At 44.7% G+C, this 24,202-nt stretch overlaps 1 protein-coding gene across 1 annotated transcript; it reads left to right on the top strand.

The window, feature by feature from the left end:
- Window positions 1–1,117: 1,117 nt before the first annotated feature.
- Window positions 1,118–23,903, top strand: TEKT4 (tektin 4). The gene is made up of 6 exons (XM_081965438.1): window positions 1,118–1,794; window positions 6,608–6,678; window positions 10,826–10,969; window positions 12,947–13,169; window positions 16,179–16,333; window positions 23,538–23,903. Exons 1-6 carry the CDS (start codon window positions 1,261–1,263, stop codon window positions 23,752–23,754), a joined length of 1,344 nt encoding a protein of 447 aa, XP_081821564.1. The 5' UTR covers window positions 1,118–1,260; the 3' UTR covers window positions 23,755–23,903.
- Window positions 23,904–24,202: the final 299 nt, after the last annotated feature.

Genomic DNA, 24,202 nt, shown 5'->3' with positions numbered 1-24,202 from the left:
GTCCTCAGCTCTGACAGGATGGTGCCCGTCGGCACTTGGACAAGAGGGGAGATCAAGCAAGGATTGCACGTGCAAACAGTCCTCGACTTAACGACCACAACTCAGCCCAAAATTTCTGTTGCTAAGTGGAACGTTTGTGATGTGAGTTTGCCTCCTTTTGTAACCGTCCTTGCCACAGTCGCTCAGCGCATCACTGACGTTAAATTAGTCACGGAGAGACTAATTTACGACCGTTTTTCATAGTTAACGACCATTGTAGCGTCTCCATCATCCCGTGATTGACATTCGGATGATTGACATCTTTCCACTTTCCTTTTCAGATCTTGACACATTCCGAAATTCTCCAGTTCCTGTGTCTCTTTTTCTGCTCTGCCCTGGGGCTGCTCCTTCCACTTCCTTCTTTCCAACCACAGCAAAATCCGGTGTGTTATGAACCGAGAGTTTTCACCAGTTTGAATTTGGAAACCCTTCAGTATTTTAACTTGCTCATTTTCTGTCCGTTCCCACCCATTTTTCATCACGGCCACATGATAATTTCCGCAGATGTTCCGGGGTGGATGGCTGTGTGATGTCTTCGTTTATCATCAGTGTTTTGCAATCACCTTGCAGGATCTACGGTTTCTTCTGCTTTTTTTTTTTTTTTTTTTTGCACAAAGCAGAACTTTGAATCATCTGATGTTTGCCCCCCTCCCCCAGTTCTGGCGGTATTGAGCGCGTATTATTACTTTCATAAATTAATAGTAATTACTTTAAATACATTCCCTTTAAATGGCAGTGTGGATGTCCTCCTTCAGTTTTTCAGTACAACCAGGTCAATGTCTACACTTTATCACGGTGCAATTATTTTAATCATCAATGCAAAGCGAAGCTCCCTTGCCCTAGTGCCCCAGTTTCTTGCCACACCCCCTGGGGCCATGTGTGTTTGTCTGTGTGTGTGTGTGTGTGTGTTTGTGTGTGTACATGCTCCCAGCTCTTTGTCCCTTCCATCTCCCTGGGTGATGAGGGATGACGTCGCCTGGTGTTGTGACTTCCCCCTGCGGTTCATTGGCTGTCAGGCATCGCCCGGGCAACGGGAGGACACCAAACAGAAGAGGCTGGTCCGTTTCCTGACAGCAGAGATAAGCTTGCTCATTGGCTAGGAGCGTTGCCTATAGCAACGGGAAGACGCTGATCGGAGCTGCTTTGGTGGCAGGCGAGCATCTTCAAGGCCTCGGAGGGAGCCGGGGAATTTCCTGGCCTGGCCAAGCTGCCACAGGAGCCATGTCTCAGCCTGCCGTGCTTCTCACCCAGGAGCCTGCTCCGCAGAGCATCCCTGTGTCTGAGCTGCCCATGAAGGTTTACGAGCCGGCTCTGAACACCGGTCCTGACTCCTCCAGCGGTTTGGCTACAGCCGGCTTCCGCACCGCCAAGTTCCTCCCCGAAGAATGGCACCAGAACAACTACACCCGATACCACGAGGCCTTTGCCGACCGCGACCACTCCGAGCGCTGCCGCCACGAGTCCCAGAACCTGGCCAATTACACGGCCGAGTTGGCCCAGCGCACCCAGGAGGACTCCACGACTAAGGTGGGCCAGAGGCTCCAGGACATCCACTTCTGGAAGTCGGAGCTCCAGAGGGAGATTGAGGACCTGGTGGCTGAGACTGACCAGCTGGCGGCCCAGAAGCTGCGGCTGGAGCGAGCCATCGATGCCACGGAGATCCCCTACAGCATCGCCACGGACAACCTGCAGTGCCGGGAGCGCCGGCAGCATCCTGACCTGGTGAGGGACCAGGTGGAGGTAGAGCTACTCAAGGTAGGGCATTTCCTTCATGAATGGTCCCTGGGTGGTGGTGGCTGTTTGCACGTCCTTGGAGTCAGGGGAGAACTTGAGCTGAGATTGGAGGTTCTGTTTGGTAGCAGAGAAGGTCCCCAGTTTCTACTCTGGTATCTCCATCAAACCACAAAAGATGTTTTGGCTGAAACCCTGGAGAACCCAAACCAGCCCACAGTCAGGTTTTCACCAAAAGATAGTCATATTATGGCAGAGGGTGTGAAAGCAGGTGGGACGTGCGACACATTCAAATTGTGGTCAAAACCAAGGTCTCCTTCCTTCTTCTCCCCCCTCCTCCCCCCTCCTCCTCCTCTTCTTCTCATCCATCTATTCTATCTATCTATCTATCTATCTATCTATCTATCTATCTATCTATCTATCATCTATCTATCATCTATCTATCTATCTTCGTCTGCCTGCCTGCCTGCCTGTCATCTATCTATCTATCTGTCATCTTATCTATCATCCATCCATCCATCCATCCATCCATCCATCCATCCATCCACCCATCCACCCATCCACCCATCCACCCATCTTATCTACCTACCTATCTACCTACTACCTATCTACCTACCTATCATCTGTCTGTCTGTCATCTATCTATTATCTATCTGTCATCCATCCATCCATCCATCCACCCATCCTACCTACGTCTGTCTGTCTATCTGCCTGCCTGCCTGCCTGCTGCCTGTCGTCTATCTATCTGTCATCTTATCTATCATCCATCCATCTTATCTACCTACCTACCTACCTACCCACTATCTATCTACCTACCTATCATCTGTCTGTCTGTCATCTATCTATCATCTATCTATCATCCATCCATCCATCCATCCATCCACCCACCCATCCATCCTACCTATATCTGTCTGTCTATCTACCTGCCTGCCTGCCTGTCATCTATCTATCTCTGTCATTTTATCTATCATCCATCCATCCATCCATCCATCCATCCATCCATCCATCCATCCATCCATCTATCTTATCTACCTACCTACATACCTACCTACCTACCACCTATCTACCTACCTATCACCTGTCTGTTTCTATCTGTCATCTATCTATCTATCTATCTATCTATCTATCTATCTATCTATCTATCTATCTATCTATCTATCTATCATCCATCCATCCTACCTATGTCTGTCTGTCTGTCTGTCTGTCTGTCTGTCTGTCTCTGTCTCTCTCTGTCTCTCTCTCTCTCTGCCTGCCTGCCTGCCTGCCAGCCAGCCAGCCAGCCAGCCAACCAACCAACCAACCAACCAACCAACCAACCAACCAACCAACCAATCATTTATCTGACTTGTATGCCACCTATCTGGCCTATCATTTTATTTGCAATGCTTTGATTGCACTGCCATGACCACTGTTGATTCTAAGCCTGTCTTGTGGAGACTCCTGGTTAGGTGGCTGAAGGACATGGGGTGAGCCATGGACAGGCAGCTGCCTGCTTGGTCCTTCCCTCGGACAGCTTTGTCCATCCAAAGAAGCTCTCCCTCCTTACTTGCTCCTGTGCACATCAGCCAATGGGGCCACAGGTGCAGCCTCGCTTCCCATCCCCCACCCCATTCCTTTCTCAGAGACAGGGCGTCCCTGTAATGTGGGAAGACAAGTTGGGATCCTGTTTTACCCTCCTTTGGGGATGTGGGGAGGCATCTCATTGGTTCCTTGTTCTTGTTCTCCAAGATGGGAAAAAAACCAAGGCCCCTTTTAGTTAGTTTACTTTGTCGTCATTGCACCTCGTACAACAAAATTAAATGCCATCTTCAGTGTACATTATAACTATAAAAATAAAACACAAACACACATCCTTCACATGCCATACAATTGAATTGAAAGCCCCTGATCCTGCATTAATATTGCACTATACAGTGGAATTCAATATAGTTACTGCTCTGGGATAGAAGCTGTTTTTCAGCCTATTTGTCCCTGTTTTTATTGTCCTGTACCGTCTGCCAGATGATAATAGTTCAAAAAAAAAAGGGTGCCCAGGATGAGATGGATCTTTAAGAATGTTTGGAACTTTCTTAAGGCAGCGGGATTTATAAAGCTCTTCCAGAGAGGGGAGAGGGCAACCCATGATCCTCTGGGCAATGACATTGACCTTCTGGAGCTCTGTCCTATGTGCCAGTGTGCAATTGGCAAACCAGACACAGGCATAGTGAGTTAAAATAGTCTCTATGGTGCAGCGGTAGAAGGTCACCAGCAGTTTTTCCTTCACTTGTTGTTTCCTGAGAAGTCTCAAGTAATATAATCTCTGCTGGGCTCTTTTGACCAGGGCTGCAATGGGAGTTGCTCCAAGTCAGCTCCTCTTTTTTAGCATTGTCTTTCTAAAGGGATGCTGAGTGTGCTTTAAATCTCTACAAAAGATAACCCTCAACCCCCAAATGAGGAAGAAGTCCACAAACACCAGGGCCCTTTTGCTTTCGGGTGGGGAGAGGGGGGGCTCTGGGGTCTTGGAGACTAGAAATAGAGAGAGGGGGAACAATTGTGCATTGCAAGCGTGTTGCAATACCAACTCGAGACTTCATTGCTAGTACTGAACCCAGGTCCTTTAGTTGAAAATGTTGGTTTGATCCCCAGGGAGGCTTGAGAGGAAACTGAGTCAAGGCCCTGTTCCAGATGGGAAGGGACTGTTTTCGGCAGTCCAGGGAAGGGGGCACCCAGTGTGACAGTAAAAATATCCAGCCATCAGGGAAATAGGATGTCCTTGACCTAACCTGCCCCAACTAGTGTCACATTCCGGCGTTCACATTGAATACAAACAGAGAGTCATTTTGTTTGGTGAAAAACGTTATCTCTGTCTAATATTACATGATAACCAGCATTAAATGGCAATCCATCAATCCGTCTGGCTACCCAAGGCAGTGGAGTAGCTCCAATCTGTCATCTTCAGTCCCCCTCCTTTCTCTCCACCGAGTGAGGTGACCCCCTGGGGAGAAAGCACAGGTAGTTCTGAGTTGCTTGTTAACCCCGTACGCTTCCACCACTCATCCAATGGCACCACCGGTTGAGATGTAGGAATAGCCCCAGTGGCAGAGGCCTGGTCTACCATGGGCCTCTCCTTGCGACTTACAGCTACCTCTGTTTCCTCCTCCTGTGTTGGACCACTGCTGCTGCCGCCACCGCTCCTTCAGACCAAAGAGGAACTATGCAATGTGAAGTACTGATGGTAGAGAACTGACTTTCTGTCACGTTCTGGCATTCCCATTGAATACAAACAGAGAGTCAGTTTGTTTGGTGAAAAACTTTATCAAATATTACGTGATAACCAGCACTAAATGACTATGTTACAGAGGTAAGCAAATGCAAGGCAGTTCTAACCAAGTTAACACCATCATTCATATATATATATAACATTACCCCACCCAGCTCCACCCACAACTCCACCCAGATGACACCCACCAACCATCACCAATCACCATGGCCCACACCCTCAGCCACACCCCTACTCAGTGTCATCATAGCCGCCTTCCTGGTCAGCCGCATCCGAGCAGAAGAGTTACGTCAGAGTAGACAGTTGCACCCGAGCAGAAGAGTTACTTTGGAGTAGGCAGTTGCACCCGAGCAGAAGAGTTACTTTGGAGTAGGCAGTTGCACCCGAGCAGAAGAGTTACTTTGGAGTAGGCAGTTGCACCTGAGCAGAAGAGTTACTTTGGAGTAGGCAGTTGCACCCGAGCAGAAGAGTTACTTTGGAGTAGGCAGTTGCACCTGAGCAGAAGAGTTACTTTGGAGTAGGCAGTTGCACCCGAGCAGAAGAGTTACTTTGGAGTAGGCAGTTGCACCCGAGCAGAAGAGTTACTTTGGAGTAGGCAGTTGCACCCGAGCAGAAGAGTTACTTTGGAGTAGGCAGTTGCACCCGAGCAGAAGAGTTACTTCGGAGTAGGCAGTTGCACCCGAGCAGAAGAGTTACTTTGGAGTAGGCAGTTGCACCTGAGCAGAAGAGTTACTTTGGAGTAGGCAGTTGCACCCGAGCAGAAGAGTTACTTTGGAGTAGGCAGTTGCACCTGAGCAGAAGAGTTACTTTGGAGTAGGCAGTTGCACCCGAGCAGAAGAGTTACTTTGGAGTAGGCAGTTGCACCTGAGCAGAAGAGTTACTTTGGAGTAGGCAGTTGCACCCGAGCAGAAGAGTTACTTTGGAGTAGGCAGTTGCACCCGAGCGGAAGAGTTACTTCAGAGTAGGCAGTTGCACCCGAGCAGAAGAGTTACCTCAGAGTAGGCAGTTCGAGCGAACCGGTGGTGGAAATTTTGAGTAGTTCAGAGAACCGGCAAACACCACCTGTGGCTGGCCCCGCCCTCCCCATTGTCCCCTGTTCTATATTCCCTTGTTTCTTTAGCTCAGCTGATTCGCGCGGAAGAACAGATTGCTGCACTTCAGCTGAGCTAAAAAACAGCTCAGCTCACCAGCGCTGACACCGAGGGAGGTCTGAATGGTGTGCGCTCCCTTATAGAACTGGTGGGAAAAGATCTGGAATCCCACCACTGACTAGAAAGGGAACTTTTTAAACAAAACGCTGAGCTGTGTTTTGCTTCTGCTTTGAAAGCCACACCAGGCAGGCAGTGGAAGGGGCACACCATCATTGAAAAAATAAAATTAAACAAAATTGTAGTTTTATTTGTAAGTTGCGTCAATGTTTATTCCCGAGCCCTTAGTTTCTGCTTCTTCAACTTCTTTTGGGATATCTTCCTCTTTTGAGCAACTTCTTCAGGGACACCCATCGCTTTAAAGGCTTCCCTTCGTTGCCTTTGCATGCAGTTCCCTTGATGTACTCATATTTTTACCGTTTTCGTTTAGGAGACCGAGCTCATCCGAAATATCCAAGAGCTCCTGAAAAGAACAGTGAAGCAAGCCATTAACCAGATGCAGTAAGGCCTCTGTTCAGTATTTGATCACGACCAACTTCTAAGTTTTGGGGGTGGGGGAGGCGACATGCCTTGAACTGACCTGAGTGTCCTCTTTCTCAAATGAGGTACATGTAACTCATCTTCCCCACCTTTGCCTACCTGGTTCCCAACCTCTTTGCACAACCAAACAAGAGTGTCTGATTTTGGCTAGATGAAGTTCTGGCCCTGCCACGCATTGCCAAATAAAAAAAAATTGGTTAGAAAGGCAGGTCATCTCAACTTACAATCACAATTAGGATCTGAAATACCCTCGTTAAGTAAGACGATCATTACTTTTGCAACCTTTTTTTTGCAGCAGTTTTTAAGTAAATGATCGTGGTTGTTAGCACTTAGACTTATATACCACTTCACCGGGTTTTCCAGCCCTCTCTAAGCAGTTTACAGAGTCAGCCTCTTGCCCCCAACAATCTGGGTCCTCATTTTACCAACCTCGGGAGGATGGAAGGCTGAATCAATTTTGAGCTGGTCAGGATCGAACTCCTGGCAGTGGGTAGAGTCAGCCTGCAATACTGCATTCTAACCATTGTGCACCGTGGGTGGGTGGGTGGGTGGAAGGAAGGAAGGAAGGAAGGAAGGAAGGAAGGAACAATAGCAATATCACTTAGACTTGTATACCACTTCACAGGTTTTTCCAGCCCTCTCTAAGCAGTTTACAGAGTCAGTCTCTTGCCCCACAGCAATCTGGGTCCTCATTTTATTGACCTCAGAAGGATAGAAGGTGGAGTCAATTTTGAGCCAGTCACGATTGAACTCTAGGCTGTGGGCAAAGCTAACCTGCAAACCTGCCTTCTAACCACTGTGCCACCACATCTCTTTTAAGTAGGAGGAAAGAACATTAGTCTTACTTGTATAGGATCCATACTTCACATTGTCAGGGTTGTTATTGTAATGTCAAAATGAAACAAACTGACTGGCACAGACTGCAAAATCTATGTCTTACTTCACACATATGTACTACGTTGTCCTACAGTTTGACGGTTTAACAAGCTAAGTCAATGGGGAAAACAGGATCGCTCAACAACCGTGTTACTAACTCAGCAACTGCAACAATTCACTCAACAACCGTGGCAAGAAAAGTTTGCCAAACGGGCCGAAACTCACTTGACAAGTGTCTCACTTAACAACAGAAATTTTGAACTCAACGGTGGTCGATGAGTCGAGGACTATCTGTAAAGCATTAAAAAAAATAAAGAAAGCCAAACCCAAAATATCAACCACAGCAATAGGCTAACATGCTAGGGGAAAAAAAGAGAAGAAAGAAATCTCTTTTTCAGGGAAGAAAACTGAGCGTGGTGGAACAACTCAGTAATTCTCGTTTTTTTTACTCAAGAAAAATATAATTGTTATTATTTGGTTCATTTCCTGTTCATCCACCAGATGGCGGTATAATATAGGAAACAAGGAGACAGACACTCTGTCCGAGTTACATGTTTAATAGGCTGATTAAAAAAAATGGTTTGTTGGCAAAATACAGTAAATCAGAGAAGAGCCGGAGGTTTTGTTTTGTTTAAAATCTCCCCTATGGTTTATTTTTGTAGCCAAATACAGGAAAACCAAAAAGAACCTAGAGATCTGAAACAAATTATTTAGGTTTATGGATAATAAAACACGAGCAAAAGTGTTGAATCCCAAACTTACGTTTTCTGCTTTGGACTCTGTATTATTTTATGGCTTGGTTCATTTGTAAAGTGCAGATATATTTTTTTTTAAAAGTGCAACAACCTTTTTCCAAGTCCCTGCCAATATTTCCTTGTCTGTGCTTGCACCTTCCTGGCAGCTCTTAAATTCTTTACAAAATGCATCCCTGTTTAATTCGTACGGGTGATTATCACGTACGTGGAGTGATTTGAGAGAGATGATTCCTCAAATTATATTCCAATTATTTTCAATTGCACTCTTGAGATGTTCTTAGCATGACATTACATCCGTCAAGCTTTCTTATTTTTCAGTTTAAATTGCCAGCAGGTGACACGTAGAACAAGAAGTATTCTGTCATGTATCCTGTTTGAAACCTGGTGCTTTTTTTGGAAATTCAAAATGTTTATGTGTGTGTGTGTGTGTGTGTGTGTGTGTGTGTATGTATATGTATGTGTATGTGTATGCGTATATGTGTGTATGTATGTATGTATATATATATTTGTGTTGTATTTGTGCTGATAAATAAATAAAGGGAGACTAGTATAGATCTATTTCAAGCTATTTAGCTCTCATCAGCTAGCCATACCCTTACTGGGATTTGAACCTGGGCTGTATTACATATTAGGCGGGAGTCTTAGCCACTAAGCCACAGGCTCTCCTCCTTATCAGCTGAGCCAGGGAAATAGGTATGTATTTGTGTTACAACCCCTGGTATGCCCAAATATGGGAGGAAGCTCACTACTATATATATGTATTTGTGTTACAACCCCTGGTATGCCCAAATATGTAACGCAAATATATACCTATTTCCCTGGCTCAGCTGATAAGGAGGAGAGCCTGTGGCTTAGTGGCTAAGACTCCCGCCTAATATGTATAATACAGCCCAGGTTCAAATCCCAGTAAGGGTATGGCTAGCAGATGAGAGCTAAATAGCTTGAAATAGATCTATACTAGTCTCCCTTTATTTATTTATCAGCACAAATACAACACACACACACACACACACACACACACATGGAAAGCTATTCTGAAATTAATGAATGTTAGGTTTGTGAACATTTCCAGTTTTCAAATAAGTGTCCTATGAAAGCAAAACTAATGTTCAGAAATAGTGTCACTATTTGTTAGTATTTTAATATTTTTATTTTCTCAAGAGGCCACTGAATTTTCTGGTTTTTCTTTGACGAAATTTTGCTTCTCATTCAAGAAGCTTCTTCAGCTCTACTGGATGGTGAGGAATGGAAGGACCATTCAGCCAGAGCTGAAGAAGCTTCTTGGATGAGAAGCAAAATGTCTTCAAAGAGAAATCAGAAAGTCCAGTTGCCTCTTGGGAAAAAAAGCACCTTTGGGACAACCATGACCTGGATGACTGAGAATCTCTATAGACGTAAAGTAAGAAGATAATGTAGATTTTCATGGGTATAGGTATGCAGGTCTTGGCGTATTCGGGTCTTTTCCCGTGTAAGATTGACAGTATCTTGGTGACATTTCGATGAAGTCACACTCCTCATCTTCAGGCTGGTGCCTTTGGCTTCATGCTTGTGCAAGCAAAGCGTGATCGGAGCTGCTAAGAAAAACATCAGCTCTGATCACACTTTGCTCGCACAAGCACGAAGCCAAAGGCACCAGCTGAAGATCACAAGTGTGACCTCGTTGAAACATCGCCAAGATACTGAATGTCAAGCTGGCCTCCCTCAGCAACCAAGAAAGAAACCACTTAACTCCATTTTGCAGAATTAAGAGTACTTTTACTGGTTATGAAAAGACAGCAGCTAAGCAAAGCAAGGTCTGAGGCAAAAGCGTGTGAAATCATACATATCAATATGTGACCAAACCCCCTCCCCCTGGTAACCCTCATCCCTGTGTCCAATCTGCAAATCCCTTAGGTGTCACGTGAGTTCCTTCTTCAAGGAGCATCATCAGGTTGGTATGCAGGACGGTTGGCCTTGACCGACACCAAGCACTAGTCTCCAGCATGCGCAGTAGACAGTGAGACCAAAACTCCCTTTTTACAATCTCTTCTGTACTTAAATTTCCCCTCCCAAATACCAGCCCCCCCTCCCCGTTTCAATGGCAGCCGAAAGCAAATAGCGAAACAGAGGCTGACACTGTCAATCTTACATGGGAAAAGACCCGACCCGAATATGCCAATACCCATGTGTGTATGTCTCTCTCTCTGTGTGTGTATGTATGTATGTGTGTGTGTATATATATATATATATATATATATATATATATATATATATATATATATATATATATATATGTTGTGTTTGTGCTGATAAATATATATATATATATATATATATATATGTATGTATGTATGTATGTATGTATGTATGTATGTATATGTATATGTATATGTATATGTATGTTTTTACACCTTCACGGAAGGCCTGGGGGGGGAGGGGGCTCACCTCACTTCCAATGAGGGTTGGACACTAAACTTTGTGACCCCTCACCTCTCCAGGTTAAATCGGGACCACAAGCAGGTCTGCGAGATGGATTGGTCAGACAAAGTGGAAACCTACAACATCGATGAGAAATGTGGGCGGTACACCAACCAGAGCACCAACATTCAATTCCACCCCAGCTCCTCCAAGTTTGAGGACAGGTGAGACCAAGTCCTAGTTGGGGATGAACCAAGGTCACCAGTGATGGCATGGTTGGGCTAAACCCCCTGGTCCATCTTCCTTAGTCTCCCTCCTCTTCCGTTTTCTGCTCTCAAAGCAGACCCCTTTTCAATGCACATTTGACCTGATCCTCATTCCCTCTTTCTCTCTTCTCCCTTTTCCAATCTGCAATTCTGCACTTTTGCAAATGTTTATCTTAAGGGGTGATGCTTGTAGCTCAGTCTTGAAATGAAGGAGTCCTTGGAGCACCCTGTTTTCTTGCAGACATTTCGTTATCCTAACCTAACTAGATAACCTTATCAGTGCCAGAAGGGAGAGGGAGTTACAGAGAGGAGGAGGAGGAGGAGGGCGATTGTGGGGTCCTTGGTGCGCTCTGAGCTTGCTTGTTTTCTTGTAGACGTTTCATTACCCCAACTAGGTAACATTATCTGTGCTAGTCTTAGAGAGCACCAAGGACCCCTCAACGTTTATCTTCCCTAAAGCCTGTTGATGCTCCCTTCTTCTCTCACCGTGCTGATAAGAAATTAAGCAAGCCTTGGAGATACTGGTTAAATATTTGGTTTCATTGACTGGAAAATAGCATCTACATCAGTGGTTCTCAACCTTCTCAATGCTGCGACCCTTTAATACAGTTCCTCATGTTGTGGTGACCCCCAACCATAAAATTGGTGTCTCTGTTCCTAAGACCATCAAAAATACCATGTTTCCCCAAAAATACGACAGGGTCTTATATTTTTTTGACCCACGAAATATGGCCTTGGGCTTATTAAAGGGGAGGGTTTATTATTTTTGGGTTGCCGGGCGGCTGCTCCCTTGTGGACATCTTCAGGCTACCAAGATTGAGAAACATTGTTCCACACATTGGACCTTTGATGAAGGTAATTTCAGAATCAAAGACGCCACTGCTTCAAAATTAGTATCAACAGCCATCCAGCTATGATGCTGTTAGTTCTAATACTGTGGATGGGGAAGCACCAGGATCAGTTGCTTTATTGATCCCCTTCTAATTCTTACTACTTGTGTTGATATTCTGCCTTTTCCCCATAGAGTATTTTCACTTGACTGTTTTGTATGATTGTATTTGATTAGGGCTTGGACCAGGGGTGAAATCCAGCAGGTTCTGGAGAACCAGTAGCGGAAATTTTGAGTAGTTCGGAGAACCGGCAAATGCCACCTCTGGCTGTGGGGAAGGAATGGAGATTTTGCAGTATCTTTCCCCTACCACGCCCACCAAGCCACACCACGCCCACCAAGCCACACCCCCACCCCCCAGAATCGTTAGTAAAAGAAATTCAATTTCACCATTGGCTTGGACTCCTTTAGCTGTGTTTTTGCACATTGTCCTGGTATCTGTCACCTTTGGTGGTGGTTTAATGTAGCAGATGGCAGCACCAAGCCAACCTCATGTGACTCCGAAACTAAGCCAAGTTATGCTCACCACGTTTTGGGATAAGAGATTACCAAGAAATCTCAGGATTGTAGGTCAAACTAGGAAATAATTGTTATGGCTACTTCTGGGCTGTTGCTAAGAAGACTTAAAATTTAAGTTCAAACCAAGAAACTCTTTATCACCTTGGACAATATATTCTGTAACTCAATCTTGACATTTTTCATTATAACCCCAGGTAGCTTTGAACGGTATTAGTAGTTCTGTCCTTCTGTTGGCATCAGGACAACAGCCCTTAATAATGACACAATGACGCATAATCATTTAATCAAGAGACAGAGACAGAGAGAGCAGGAGGGTGACCAATGAGCTTCATGGCCAAAAAGACTTGACCTGGATTCCCCTGTTTCTCCTGGAAGGTCCACCTTTCTCCACAGTCTACTGTCACATTCCTTACATTTCTTTTGAGATGGGCTCCATACGAATGAAGACTGTCCTGTAAATTTAGGCCACAGATTAAGGTTCTGGCTATATGATTTACATCCTCCCCCTCCCCGTATCTTCCCTGCAGTGCTTCCACCCCAGAGACGTGGGCCAAGCACAGCCATGACAACATCTACAGGGCTGAGCGAGAAAGGCTGGCTTCCGTCAACCTCCGTGCCCTGGTTGACAACATCCTCCATGACACAGCCGAGGATCTGCGCCTGCAGTTTGACATAGTGAACCAGGCCTTTGCCAAGCGCTGTGAGGAACTGGAGGATGCCAAGCACAAGATGGAGCACAGTTTACGAAAGGTATGGGCCCACCTGCTCTAGTCCTCCCACTGGGGTCTATGGCAATTCCCCACAGCCAACTTGCCATGGCCAACTCACCATGGCCAACTCACCATGGCCAATTCACCACGGCCAACTCACCATGGCCAACTCACCAAGGCTAACTCACCATGGCCAACTCATCAAAGCTAACTCACCATGGCCAACTCACTAAGGCTAAATCATCAAGGCCAATTCACCAAGGCTAACTCACCATGGCTGATGAAAGATATGGCACAAGAAGAAGAAGAAGAAGAAAGAAAGGATGCAAAAGGTGGGACAGAAAAATGTGAATGTCAAAAATTAAAATAATTTTTATTTAGTTTAAATAGTTAAATAGAATTGTTACATTGTCCCACAAGTGAGTTGTCCCACGGTAAGTTTGCCGTGGTGAGTTGTCCCCTCCCCCTCCCACTGTGGGTGAACAGACTGCAATGGTGATGCTTGAAGTCCAGCTCTTGAGAAAACATGGGAGCAGCTTTTAAAAGATGGGGAGGAGAGTTTGAGTTAAAGCCCATAAATATTTTTGGGGGTGGGGGTGGGAAAGGATCCTGCGTTTGTGAGACCGCAGAGGATTAAACCAAGGAGGATGGTCTTGTTGATCTCAGTCTTCCTTTGTATAGCAAATTCAGTTGATCTTCAACTTCAGGCTTTAGAAGGAACCTGGTCTGTTGCAGCTATAGAACAAGATGTGTCTGCTGCAGTTTAGAGATGAGACTATTCCAATCTTTTTTTTGGGAAAAGCACAGTTGGTCCAAAGCGGGTGGATGATTTAGCACCAGAAGGATCTTGCTTTTAGTGGTGGGATTAGTGCAACAATAGAATAGAACAGAAAAGACAAAATTAGAATAGAATAGATAGAATAGAATAGAAAAAATAGAATAGAATAGAATAGTGGAATGAAGAATAGAGTAGAATGGAATGGAATAGAATAGAAAACAATAGAATAGAATAGAAAACTATAGAATAGAATAGAATAGAATAGAATAGAATAGAATAGAGGAATGAAGAACAGTGTAGAGTGGAATGGAATGGAATAGAATAGAATAGAAAACAGAATAAAAAAGAATAGAATAGAATAGAATAGTGGAATGAATAATAGAATGGAATGGAATGGAATGAAATGAAATGGAATGGAACGGAACGGAACAGAACAAGAATAGAATAAGAATAAGAATAAGAATAGAATAAGAATAAGAATAAGAATAAGAATAGAATAGAATAACAGAGTTGGAAGAGACCTTGGAGGTCTTCTAGTCCAGTCCTCTGCTTAGACAGGAAATCCTATACCATTTCAGAAAAATGTTATCCAACCTCTTCTTAAAAACTTCCAGTGCTGGAGCATTCACAACTTCTGGAGGCAAATTGTTCCACTGATTAACTCTTCTAACTGTCAGAAGAACTTTCCTTAGTTCTAAGTTGCTTCTCTCCTTAATTAGTTTCCATCTGTTGCTTCTTGTCCTGCCTTCAGGTGCTTTGGAGAATAGCTTGACTCCCTCTTCTTTGTGGCAGCCCCTCAAATACTGGAAGACTGCTATCAGGTCACCCCTAGTCCTTCTTTTCATCACACTAGACATACCTAGTTCCAGCAACAATTCTTTATGCGTTTGGTATAATACTATATACTTTTGGTATAATACCACAATAAAAGTATCCAGAGCTGTTTGGCTTACTGTTAAAAGCAAATTCAAACTTCTGGTAGTAGTTTAAAAAAACCTGTTTGTTATTATGACATCAAGTTGTTTTGCGTGGACTAGATTCTTCTCATCTGGTGCAGATTTTAATCAACAGCAGCCTTCTGCTACATCAAAACCCCACTGGGTTTCCCTTGAAACATCTCAGCACAATTTGCCTTCTAGAATATTTGTAACATGATTTTGCAAATCTGCAGATGATACTAATCCAGCAGGAAAAGCTAACACCCCAGAAGACAAGCTCAGGATCCAAAAAGATCTTGACAGACTTGAACAATGGGCCCCATCCAACAAAAATGAATTTTAATGTGGAGAAAAGTGAGGTTTTACACCTAGGAAAAAAAACAAAGGCTCAAGTACAGATTAGGTGAAACCTGTCTCAAAAACAGTAGCTGTGAGAGAGACCTTGGAGTATAAACAGAGGCATACAATCAAAATCATGTGAATAGTATTAGCACTGGTTTATAAAGCCTTAATAAGACCACACCTGGAATATTGCATCCAGTTTTGGTCCCCACATTACGAAAAAGATGTTGAGACTTTGGAAGAAGAGCAACAAAGCTGATTAGGGGACTGGAAGGTAAAACATATTGTGAACAGTTGCAGGAACTGGGTCTGTCTAATTCAGGGGTGTCCAAACTTGGGAACTTTAAGACTTGTGGACTTCAACTCCCAGAATTCCCCAGCCAGCCATGGCTGGCTGGGGAATTCTGGGAGTTGAAGTCCACAAGTCTTAAAGTTCCCAAGTTTGGGCACCCCTGGTCTAATTTAATGAAAAGAAGGACTAGGGGAGACATGATAGCAATGTTCCAATAGCTGAGGGGCTCTGACAAAGACAATGGAGGGGGGGGGGGAAGGCAAGAGTCAGACTATTTTCCAAATCACCAAAAAGAAAGATGAGAAACAATGCAAACTAACAACAGAGAGAAGCAAGTTAGAACTAAGGAGAAACTTCCTCACAGTGAGAACAATTAATCAATGGAACAAGTTGCCTCCAGACCTTGTGGGTTCTCCATCACTGGAGGCTTTCAAGAAGAGATTGGACAACCACTTGTCTGAAAGAGTTTAGGTCTCCTCTCCTGCTTGAGCAGGGGGTTGGCCTAGAAGACCCCCCAAGGGCCCTTCCAACTCTATTCTGATTGATGGATGGAATATCTTCTTGGAAATAATTGAATCTTAACCTCCACATACCTTGATTCAAGTCTTTGCAAATTGTGGCCGATCCATACACCATTGGTGAACAGTTACTGTTTGTTTGTTTGTTTGTTCCACTATCTCTCATATTCTCTTTGAACAGACCCTCCAAGAGATTGGGCACCAAGAGCATAACATTGAGGCACTGAAGCAGGCGATTAAGGATAAAGAAACACCCCTCAAAGTAGCCCAGACAAGGCTGTATGATCGCTCCTTTAGGCCCAACGTGGATCTCTGCAGAGACACTGCCCAGTTCAGGTAAGTCACTGGGCAGTATCTTAATTTAAAGGATGACGATAATAATGATGATAATAATGTACAGTACATCACTGTTTCTCAACCTGAGCGATGCAGTGGCCTAGAGGTGGAGCTCTCGCCTCACAATCAGGAGGCCGTGAGTTCAATCCTAGGTAGAGGCAGCTATTTCTCTCTCGGGGCACAATGAGACTATATCTGCTGAATATGACTCCACATTGGCGACAGGAAGAGCATCCAGCCAGTAAACACTCTGCTCCATTCAGTCGCCCAGACTCCAGCCCGCAAGGGATTATGATTAAATGATGAAGATGATCACTGTTTCTCAACCTCAACAACTTCAAGATCTATGCATCTCAATTCCCAGCGTGCTGGCAGAGGAATTCTGGGAGTTGTACTCCACCCATTTTAAAGTTGTTGAGGTTAAGAAATTCTGATGGAAGTGATGGTTGAGCATCTCACCCACTCAACGAAGAATAAAGATTCACTCTTCTGGTCTTGTTGGGTAAGGATGTTGCTTCCAGGTGGCATGTGGGAATACCATGAAGTTTGTAGAAGGGGTAGCTGCAGAGTGTGTTCCAAAAAATCAAGATGACAGCCTTGAGTGTTGATGGCAGATTACAGCCAAATAAAGCTAATTTGGGTAGTGTCTTCTGAGTTATTGTTTAGTTATATGCAGTGGTGAGATTCAAATAACTGGACTGGTTCTCTGCCCTCATGATTTCTTCCAATAACCAGTTCACTAAACTGCTCAGAAAGTTAAAAACTGATTTTCCCAAAGTGGTGGGAACTGGCTGAATCCCACCACTGCTTATATGGCATTTGCAATGAAACGTTTAATCATTTTGGTAAAGGTAATTTGGTTTAATTAGCAATTTTGGCATGTTTTCAGTCTCCACGTTCTAATATTTTTTAAAATAACCTCGATCTGGAGTCTTGAACATATTTATTTAGAAATGAACACCAGTGAACTCTCTAGGTTTTCGAAAAGTTACCTGCATTTATAGTTGAAAAGGGATCCAAACTTTTTCCGTCAGCACAGAAGGACTGAAGCAGATGTGAACTGCTTTGTAAACACACTTGGAGGGAAAATGGCCAATGGGCAGTTTATGTCGTTATTTTATTTAACAAATTTATATGTCCACTCAACTCACGGTGATTCTTAGCATCTTATTCAATGTTAACAGTTTATTTCCTCGGTGTGCTTGAATAAACAAAAGAAGAAAAATCCAAAAACTATTGGTAGTCTTCAGCTTATGACTGCAATTGAGCCCAAAAGTTCTGTGGGCAAGTGAGACATTTGTTAAGTGAGTTTTGCCCCATTTTACAACTTTCCTTGCCACGGTTGTTAAGTGAATCACTGCGGTTGATAAGTTAGTAACTTCGTTGTTAAGTGAATCTGGCTTCCCCATTGACTTTGCTTGTCAGACGGTCGCAAAAGGGAATCACGTGACCTTGGGGACACTGCCGCGGTCGTAAATATGAACCAATTGCCAAGCATCTGAATTTTGATCATAGGGATGTTGCGAACGTCGTAACTGTGAAAAACAGTCATAGGTCACATTTTTCAATGCCGTTGTAACTTTGAATGGTCACTAAATGAAATGTTGTAAGTCGAGGACTAGCTGTATACAGTGTCAACTCTGAAGTGAACCTGGCTGAAGCCATCTTGGGCTGCCTCACAGTTGCCACAAAGCCTGAGAAAGAAGAGGAGGGTGGGGAGTAGATAGCCCAGCTTGCAGTCAAAGCAAAAAGTTTTCCTGTGGGAACCAAGGTCACAGGTGGCTGGTGAAGGAGGAGAGGAGCCTGCCAGATATAGTCATTGGATAATGTGACTGATGACACTGGGGAGGGGGGAAGTTTTATTCTTTTAATTAGTTGAAAACCACAGGAACTTTCGGAGTTGATTTTCACCGGCTGTGCCGATAGGATGTATTCAATAAACGTGTTCTTTGAGGAATCTATGTGCCTCAGAGTTCTGCTTTCAATGGGTGCAGTACTCGGACCCTGACGTACAGATTATACAGAGTAACAGAATTGGAAGGGACCTTGGAGGTCATCTAGTCCAACTCCCTGCTCAAGCAGGAAACCCTATGTCATTCTGGACAAATGGCTGTCTAATTGCTTCCTAAAAGCCTCAGGTGATGGAACACCCGAGGTGGGTTGCTGCTGGTTTGGCCCGGTTCGGCTGAACCGGTAGTGGAATTCAGGCCTGGGTCACAGAACCAACAGCGACCCAGGCCTGCCATGCCCCCGAACCAGTTCCCTCACTGCCACTGGACCACTGCTGTTTTGGAGTTTAGTGACTGCGCATACACAGTTCACTGTCAATTGTTCTGCTCAAGGGCAAAAAACAACTTACATTGAACAGCACCTGCACGCACAGCTCTCATCTGGTGTTGTGCAGGGGTGCAAACTGGTAGTAACACAAGCAACAATCCATCTCAGTGGAGCACCCACAACCTCTGGAGGTAAGAGTGGTTGATTGTTCTCAGCATTAGGAAATGTCTCCTTTGCTCTAGGTCCGTGATGGCGAACCTATGGCACGCGTGCCACAAGTGGCACGCGGAGCCATTTGTCAGGGCACGTGAGGTGCTGCCCTGTCAGCTGGCCAGCGCGCATGCGCGCGCTGGCCAGCTGAATTCACCTTTTTAAAAGCTATTTTTCGCCTTCCCCAGGCTCCAGAGGCTTTATAGGAGCCTGGGGAGGGCGAAAAGAGCCTCCACCGCCCCCCCCCGGAGGCTTCAGGGAACGTCCGGAGGCTTCCCTGAAGCCTTCGGAACACTTAAAACCATCCTCCAAGCAACCCGGAAGTGACAGAGGCTGGGCGGAATGGCGCAAGGACGCTGAGCCTGAGGCGCCGCGCGGCGGAGGCGATCTGGGCCCGGGCGATGGAGACGCACGTCTCGTGCCTGTTCAGGGACCGTCCCGAGGCTTCCCTGAAGCCTTCAGAGCGCTTAAAACGACCATCCGAGCAACCCTGTAGTCACTTCCGGGTTGCTCGGAGGGTGGTTTTAAGTGTTCCGAAGGCTTCAGGGAAGCCTCCGGACGTTCCCTGAAGCCTCCGGGGGGTCAGGGGAGGCTCTTTTCGCCCTCCCCAGGCTCCTATAAAGCCTCTGGAGCCTGGGGAGGGCGAAAAAATCATGCAAAAATGGGCGCGTTGTGCGCGCATGCGCACTGGGGGCGCATTGCATTATGGGTGCGGCACGCCCGCACATGACCCCCCCGCGCTCCCCCCACTTGTGGCACGCGAGCCAAAAAAGGTTCGCCATTGCTGCTCTAGGTGGCTTCTCTCCTTGGTTAGTTTCTGTTGAATGCCTTTTGCACGTACATCTTTCTCCTCCTCAATGCCGTAAAATCAAAGGACTGAAATTAATCCAAGGAGCGGAAATAATAGTTTTTCCAGTCTTTCAGATGGAAGTGGAATTTTTTTTAGAGGCCAGAATTTCTGAATCTTGCCTCTTTATTCTATTAAAAAACAGCCATTAAGTTATGTGCTCTGGCAGCTCAGGTTAATTCTGCTCTTAAATGTCAAGACAGAAGAATTTTTGCCCAGTGAATTAGAGACATTTGTCATTTCACTCATCAAATATTGCTGTTTTCCTCAATTGCCCCCAAATATTTTGTGACCTGTCTGTACAAATCACAAATGGGTAAAATTCTCTTGTGGGTTTTTTTTATGTGAGTGAGGAGCAGGGCTTTCTGGTAACAACAACAACAACAACAACAATAATCTGACTACCTACAATGCCCTGACTCCGTTGCTAAGATTATTCACTGTAAATTGTGCCAAAATGAGAAAGTCAAGATCTTGTGGGACTTCAGAATCCACACTGACAGGCACTTGGCCTACAGCACACCTGACATAATAATTGAAAAGAAAAAAGTTGACATTGCAATAACTGGTGATGTACGAATTGAAGATAAACAGCAAGAAAAAAAATCACAAAATACTGGGACTTGCAAATTGAGGTTGAGCGACTGTGGAAAAAGAAATCGAGTGTTGTCCCAATTGTAACTGGAGCCCTTGGAGCAATACCTAAAGGGCTACCTCGCTATTTGAAAATTCTAAATTTACCTGACTTGAACATTCTGACTCTACAAAAAACCTCCCTACTTGGAACAACTTATATCCTCCGACGTTACCTTAACAGTTCCTAGGTCCTGGGTTAGGACTCGAGCTGTTGAGCTACCAACCAGCCCCAAAGGCTGTGAATCTCACCAAAGATTAACCAAATAATAATAATAATAATAGTAATAATAATGATGATGATGAGAATTTGGAGTCTTCAAATACCAGTGGGACAGCAGGATGATGTCATTGCTATTGTGATATCATAAATTTACAGAGTGAGGATTTGGCCCTTTGAGGTAGCCTTGGGGGACATTAAAGAATGAAATAATTTAACACCTTGGATCTGTAATAGGTGAATGCCACCTAACACTCTTGAATGTCTAACAGTGTGTCTAACAGCCAAGAGTGCAGTAGCCAAAAAAGCCAATGCAATCCTAAATTGCATGAACAGAGGGATACAATCAAGATCAAGGGAGGCACTAATACCACTCTATAAAGCCCTAGTAAGACCACACCTAGAATACTGCACCCAGTTTTGGTCACCACACTATAAGTAAGATGTTGAGACTCTAGAAAGAGTGCAGAGAAGAGCAACCAGGATGATGAGGGGACTGGAGGCTAAAACATACGATAACTGGGCATGGCTAGTCTAGTGAAGAGAAGGACCAGGGGAGACAGGATAGCAGTCTTCCACTATTGGAGGGGCTGCCACAGAGAGGAGGAGGGGATCAAGCTATTTTCCAAAGCACCTGATGGCCAGACAAGGAATAATTGATGAAACTGAACAGGTGAGATACTAATACCACTCTATAAAGCCCTAGTAAGACCACACCTAGAATACTGCATCCAGTTTTGGTCACCACACTATAAAAAAGATGTGGAGACTCTAGAAAGAGTGCAGAGAAGAGCAACCAGGATGATGAGGGGGCTGGAGGCTAAAACATACAATGAACGGTTGCAGGAACTGGGCATGGCTAGTCTAGTGAAGAGAAGGACCAGGGGTATCATGATTGCTGTCTTCCAATATTTGAGGGGCTGCCACGGAGAGGAGGGGGTCAGGCTATTTTCCAAAGCACCTGAAGGACAGATGAGGAATAATGGATGGAAACTGATTAATGAGACATTCAATCTGGAAATAAGGAGGAACTTTCTCAACCATTAAAACAGAAGTTGCCTTCGGAAGTTGGGGGAGCTTCATTACCGGAGGCTTTCAAGAAGAGATTGGACTGCCATTTGTCAGAAATGGTGTAGGGTCTCCTGCTTGGGGGGTTGGACTAGATGACCTACAAGGTCCCTTGCAATTCTGTTTATCTATCTATGGAGATTCTCAGTCATCCAGGTCCTGATTGTCCCAAAGGTGCTTTTTCAAAAGTCAACTGGCCTTTGTTTTACCTTGAAGACGTTTTGCTTCTCATCCAAGAAACTTCCTCAGTTCTGAGAAGGATGAAAAAGCACCTTTGAGTCCAAGTCTTGAAGTATAACGGATTCGATTTGGACCTTAAAATCCCATGAAAAAGGTGGAAAATGGCTTTGTGGGTAGCCATTAGTGGGAAGAGACTCTATCTGAAAAACTAGCCACAGATTATTCCAGGGAGGCATAGATACAGAGGCGTAATAATGCTTAATCACCCCAATTAAGCTTTTTAATTAGGTGCAATTTTCTCTGGATAAAATCAATTGCTTACCATTCCTATAATCAGCCAGAAAAATATCCTTGTCTCTCTTTGAACATTGAAAATGCTTTTCCCCCCCTTTTTATCCACCACTTTCTTTTATTAAATTCGAGTACTTGATTTTTGGGGAAAGGGTATTAGTGTAGATTTCAAATGTAATTCATTTGTGTTTGTTAATTTATTTAAAGGATTTATATGACTGCCCATCTCCACTATAGATTATTTTAAATGATTTCTGTAGAAGACATTAAAACGTGTCTATGTACAACATGTTATTCTCGTTTCTGCTATAACTTTTTTGTCTCTTGTGATTTACGTTGATTGTTTTTATTTAGTGCCCTATTATGATTTATGTCGATTGCTTGCGCTGGCCAGGCCCACACCCAGTTTAGTGAAGGGTAAAAAAATATTGGGATAAGTCACGTGATGACGACGCCATGAGGACGCGAGTTTGATACCCCTGGCTTCTTTAGTATCCTGTGACTATCACTGAGTGTTGTATCTTATGATTTATGATGATCGTATTTTATGATTACGATCATGATTTCTCACTTGCTGCTTGTATGTACACTGAGAGCGTATGCACCGGAGACAATTGTGTGTCCAACCACACTTGGCTGACAAAGAATTCTCTTATTCTTATTGAGATCATTGTGAGGCAGATCCATTTGCTCATGGAGTATGGTTTTAGCACAGGGCAGGGGTAAAATGCTACCGGTTTGGGCCAGTTCATCCGAACCAGGAGTTTAAAAAAAATGCTACCGGTTCGGGTGAACCGGTAGTCAGCTGGGTGACAATCAGCTGGGTCCCGTGACTTATATTCGCTAGGAATTGTGCGGCACAGCTAATTGTCACACAGCTAATGTGTTTTTGTTAGCATTTTTAAACTACTGGTTCGGGAGCGAACCAATAGCAGATTTCAGAGCATTTCACCCCTGGCACACAGGTGTCAAACTCAAGGCCCAGGGGCCAGATCCGGCCAGCGGGTGCTTAGAACTGACCCACGGGGCTGCCCTGGAAATAGCGAAGGATTGGCCCACGGTGCCTCTGCCAGTGAAAATGGAGCTTGTGAGGGCCATGCATGCCCCCCCGCCCAGCTCAGTTTTTGCTGCCAGAGGGTTGCAGGAGGTTGTTCCAGCTGAAAACGGCGCTCAGGAGCACGTTCTTGCTGGCGGAATGCTCAGGATGCCACAGGCGCCCCCCATTCAAGTGACATCATGCTGGCCATGCCCACCTGGCCACCCCCCCCCCAGTCAAACACAACCCTGATACGGCCCTCAATGAAATTGAGTTTGACACCCCTGCTTTAGGCAAGATCTGCATTCCTATTTTAGATGTATTGGTGAACATTTCCTAGAAAACATTATCTCCAGGCCAGTTTCACCCCCAGCTTCTCATCCTCTATGGGGAGGTCTCAAACCACACCACCAACATGCTCTCCTCTTTTGTCTCCATTCAGGCTCATCAGCGAAGTGGAAGAACTGACGGAATCCATTGACTCTCTCAAAAAGAAGCTTCTGGAAGCCGAGCAAAGCCTCCGGAATCTGGAGGACAGTCGGATGCACCTGGAGAAGGAGATCGCTGTGAAAACCAACAGCATTTTTATCGACCGGCAGAAATGCATGACCCATCGTACCAAATACCCAACTATCCTGAAACTGGCAGGCTATCAGTAGGATGTTGTCACTGGAAGCGAAGGGAGCAATCAGTTTTGGTCTCTGAAAGCTCTACTTTCCTAAAAATGTTCGTGGCTGAAGGTGCCATTCTTTAGTCTTGTAAACACTTAACCCTTCTGGGATAAATGATTAAAATATAGAATTGTTGTGGAAGATAATTGGTTGATGCAAATTTTATTTATTTATTTAACACGGTGTTTCTCAACCTTGGACCGGTTTCTGAGGCGTGGACTTCAACTCCCAGAATTCCCCAGCCAGCAAGGATTTGCTGGGGAGTTCTGGGATTTGAAGTCTACTCCTCGGAAACCGGTCCAGGTTGAGAGACATAGATTTAAATTATTCATATAGCCACCTCTCTCACTTTTATATGATTCTAGACAGCTTACAATAAAAGAAAGTACATACAATGCACAATAGAAAATAAAAACAAAAGACATAGCAATGGGAT

This window comes from Natrix helvetica, assembly GCF_964273705.1.
Source record: "Natrix helvetica genome assembly, chromosome: 13".
Taxonomy (NCBI): Eukaryota; Metazoa; Chordata; class Lepidosauria; order Squamata; family Natricidae; genus Natrix; species Natrix helvetica.
This window is presented reverse-complemented; position numbering and strand designations above follow the sequence as displayed.

Coding starts and splice junctions, on each gene's coding strand:
- TEKT4 (XM_081965438.1), top strand. CDS start 1,261: ATGTCTCAGCCTGCCGTGCTTCTCACCCAGGAGCCTGCTCCGCAGAGC. Junction 6,679..10,825: donor CAAGCCATTAACCAGATGCA/GTAAGGCCTCTG, acceptor TCACCTCTCCAG/GTTAAATCGGGACCACAAGC. Junction 13,170..16,178: donor TGGAGCACAGTTTACGAAAG/GTATGGGCCCAC, acceptor CTCTTTGAACAG/ACCCTCCAAGAGATTGGGCA.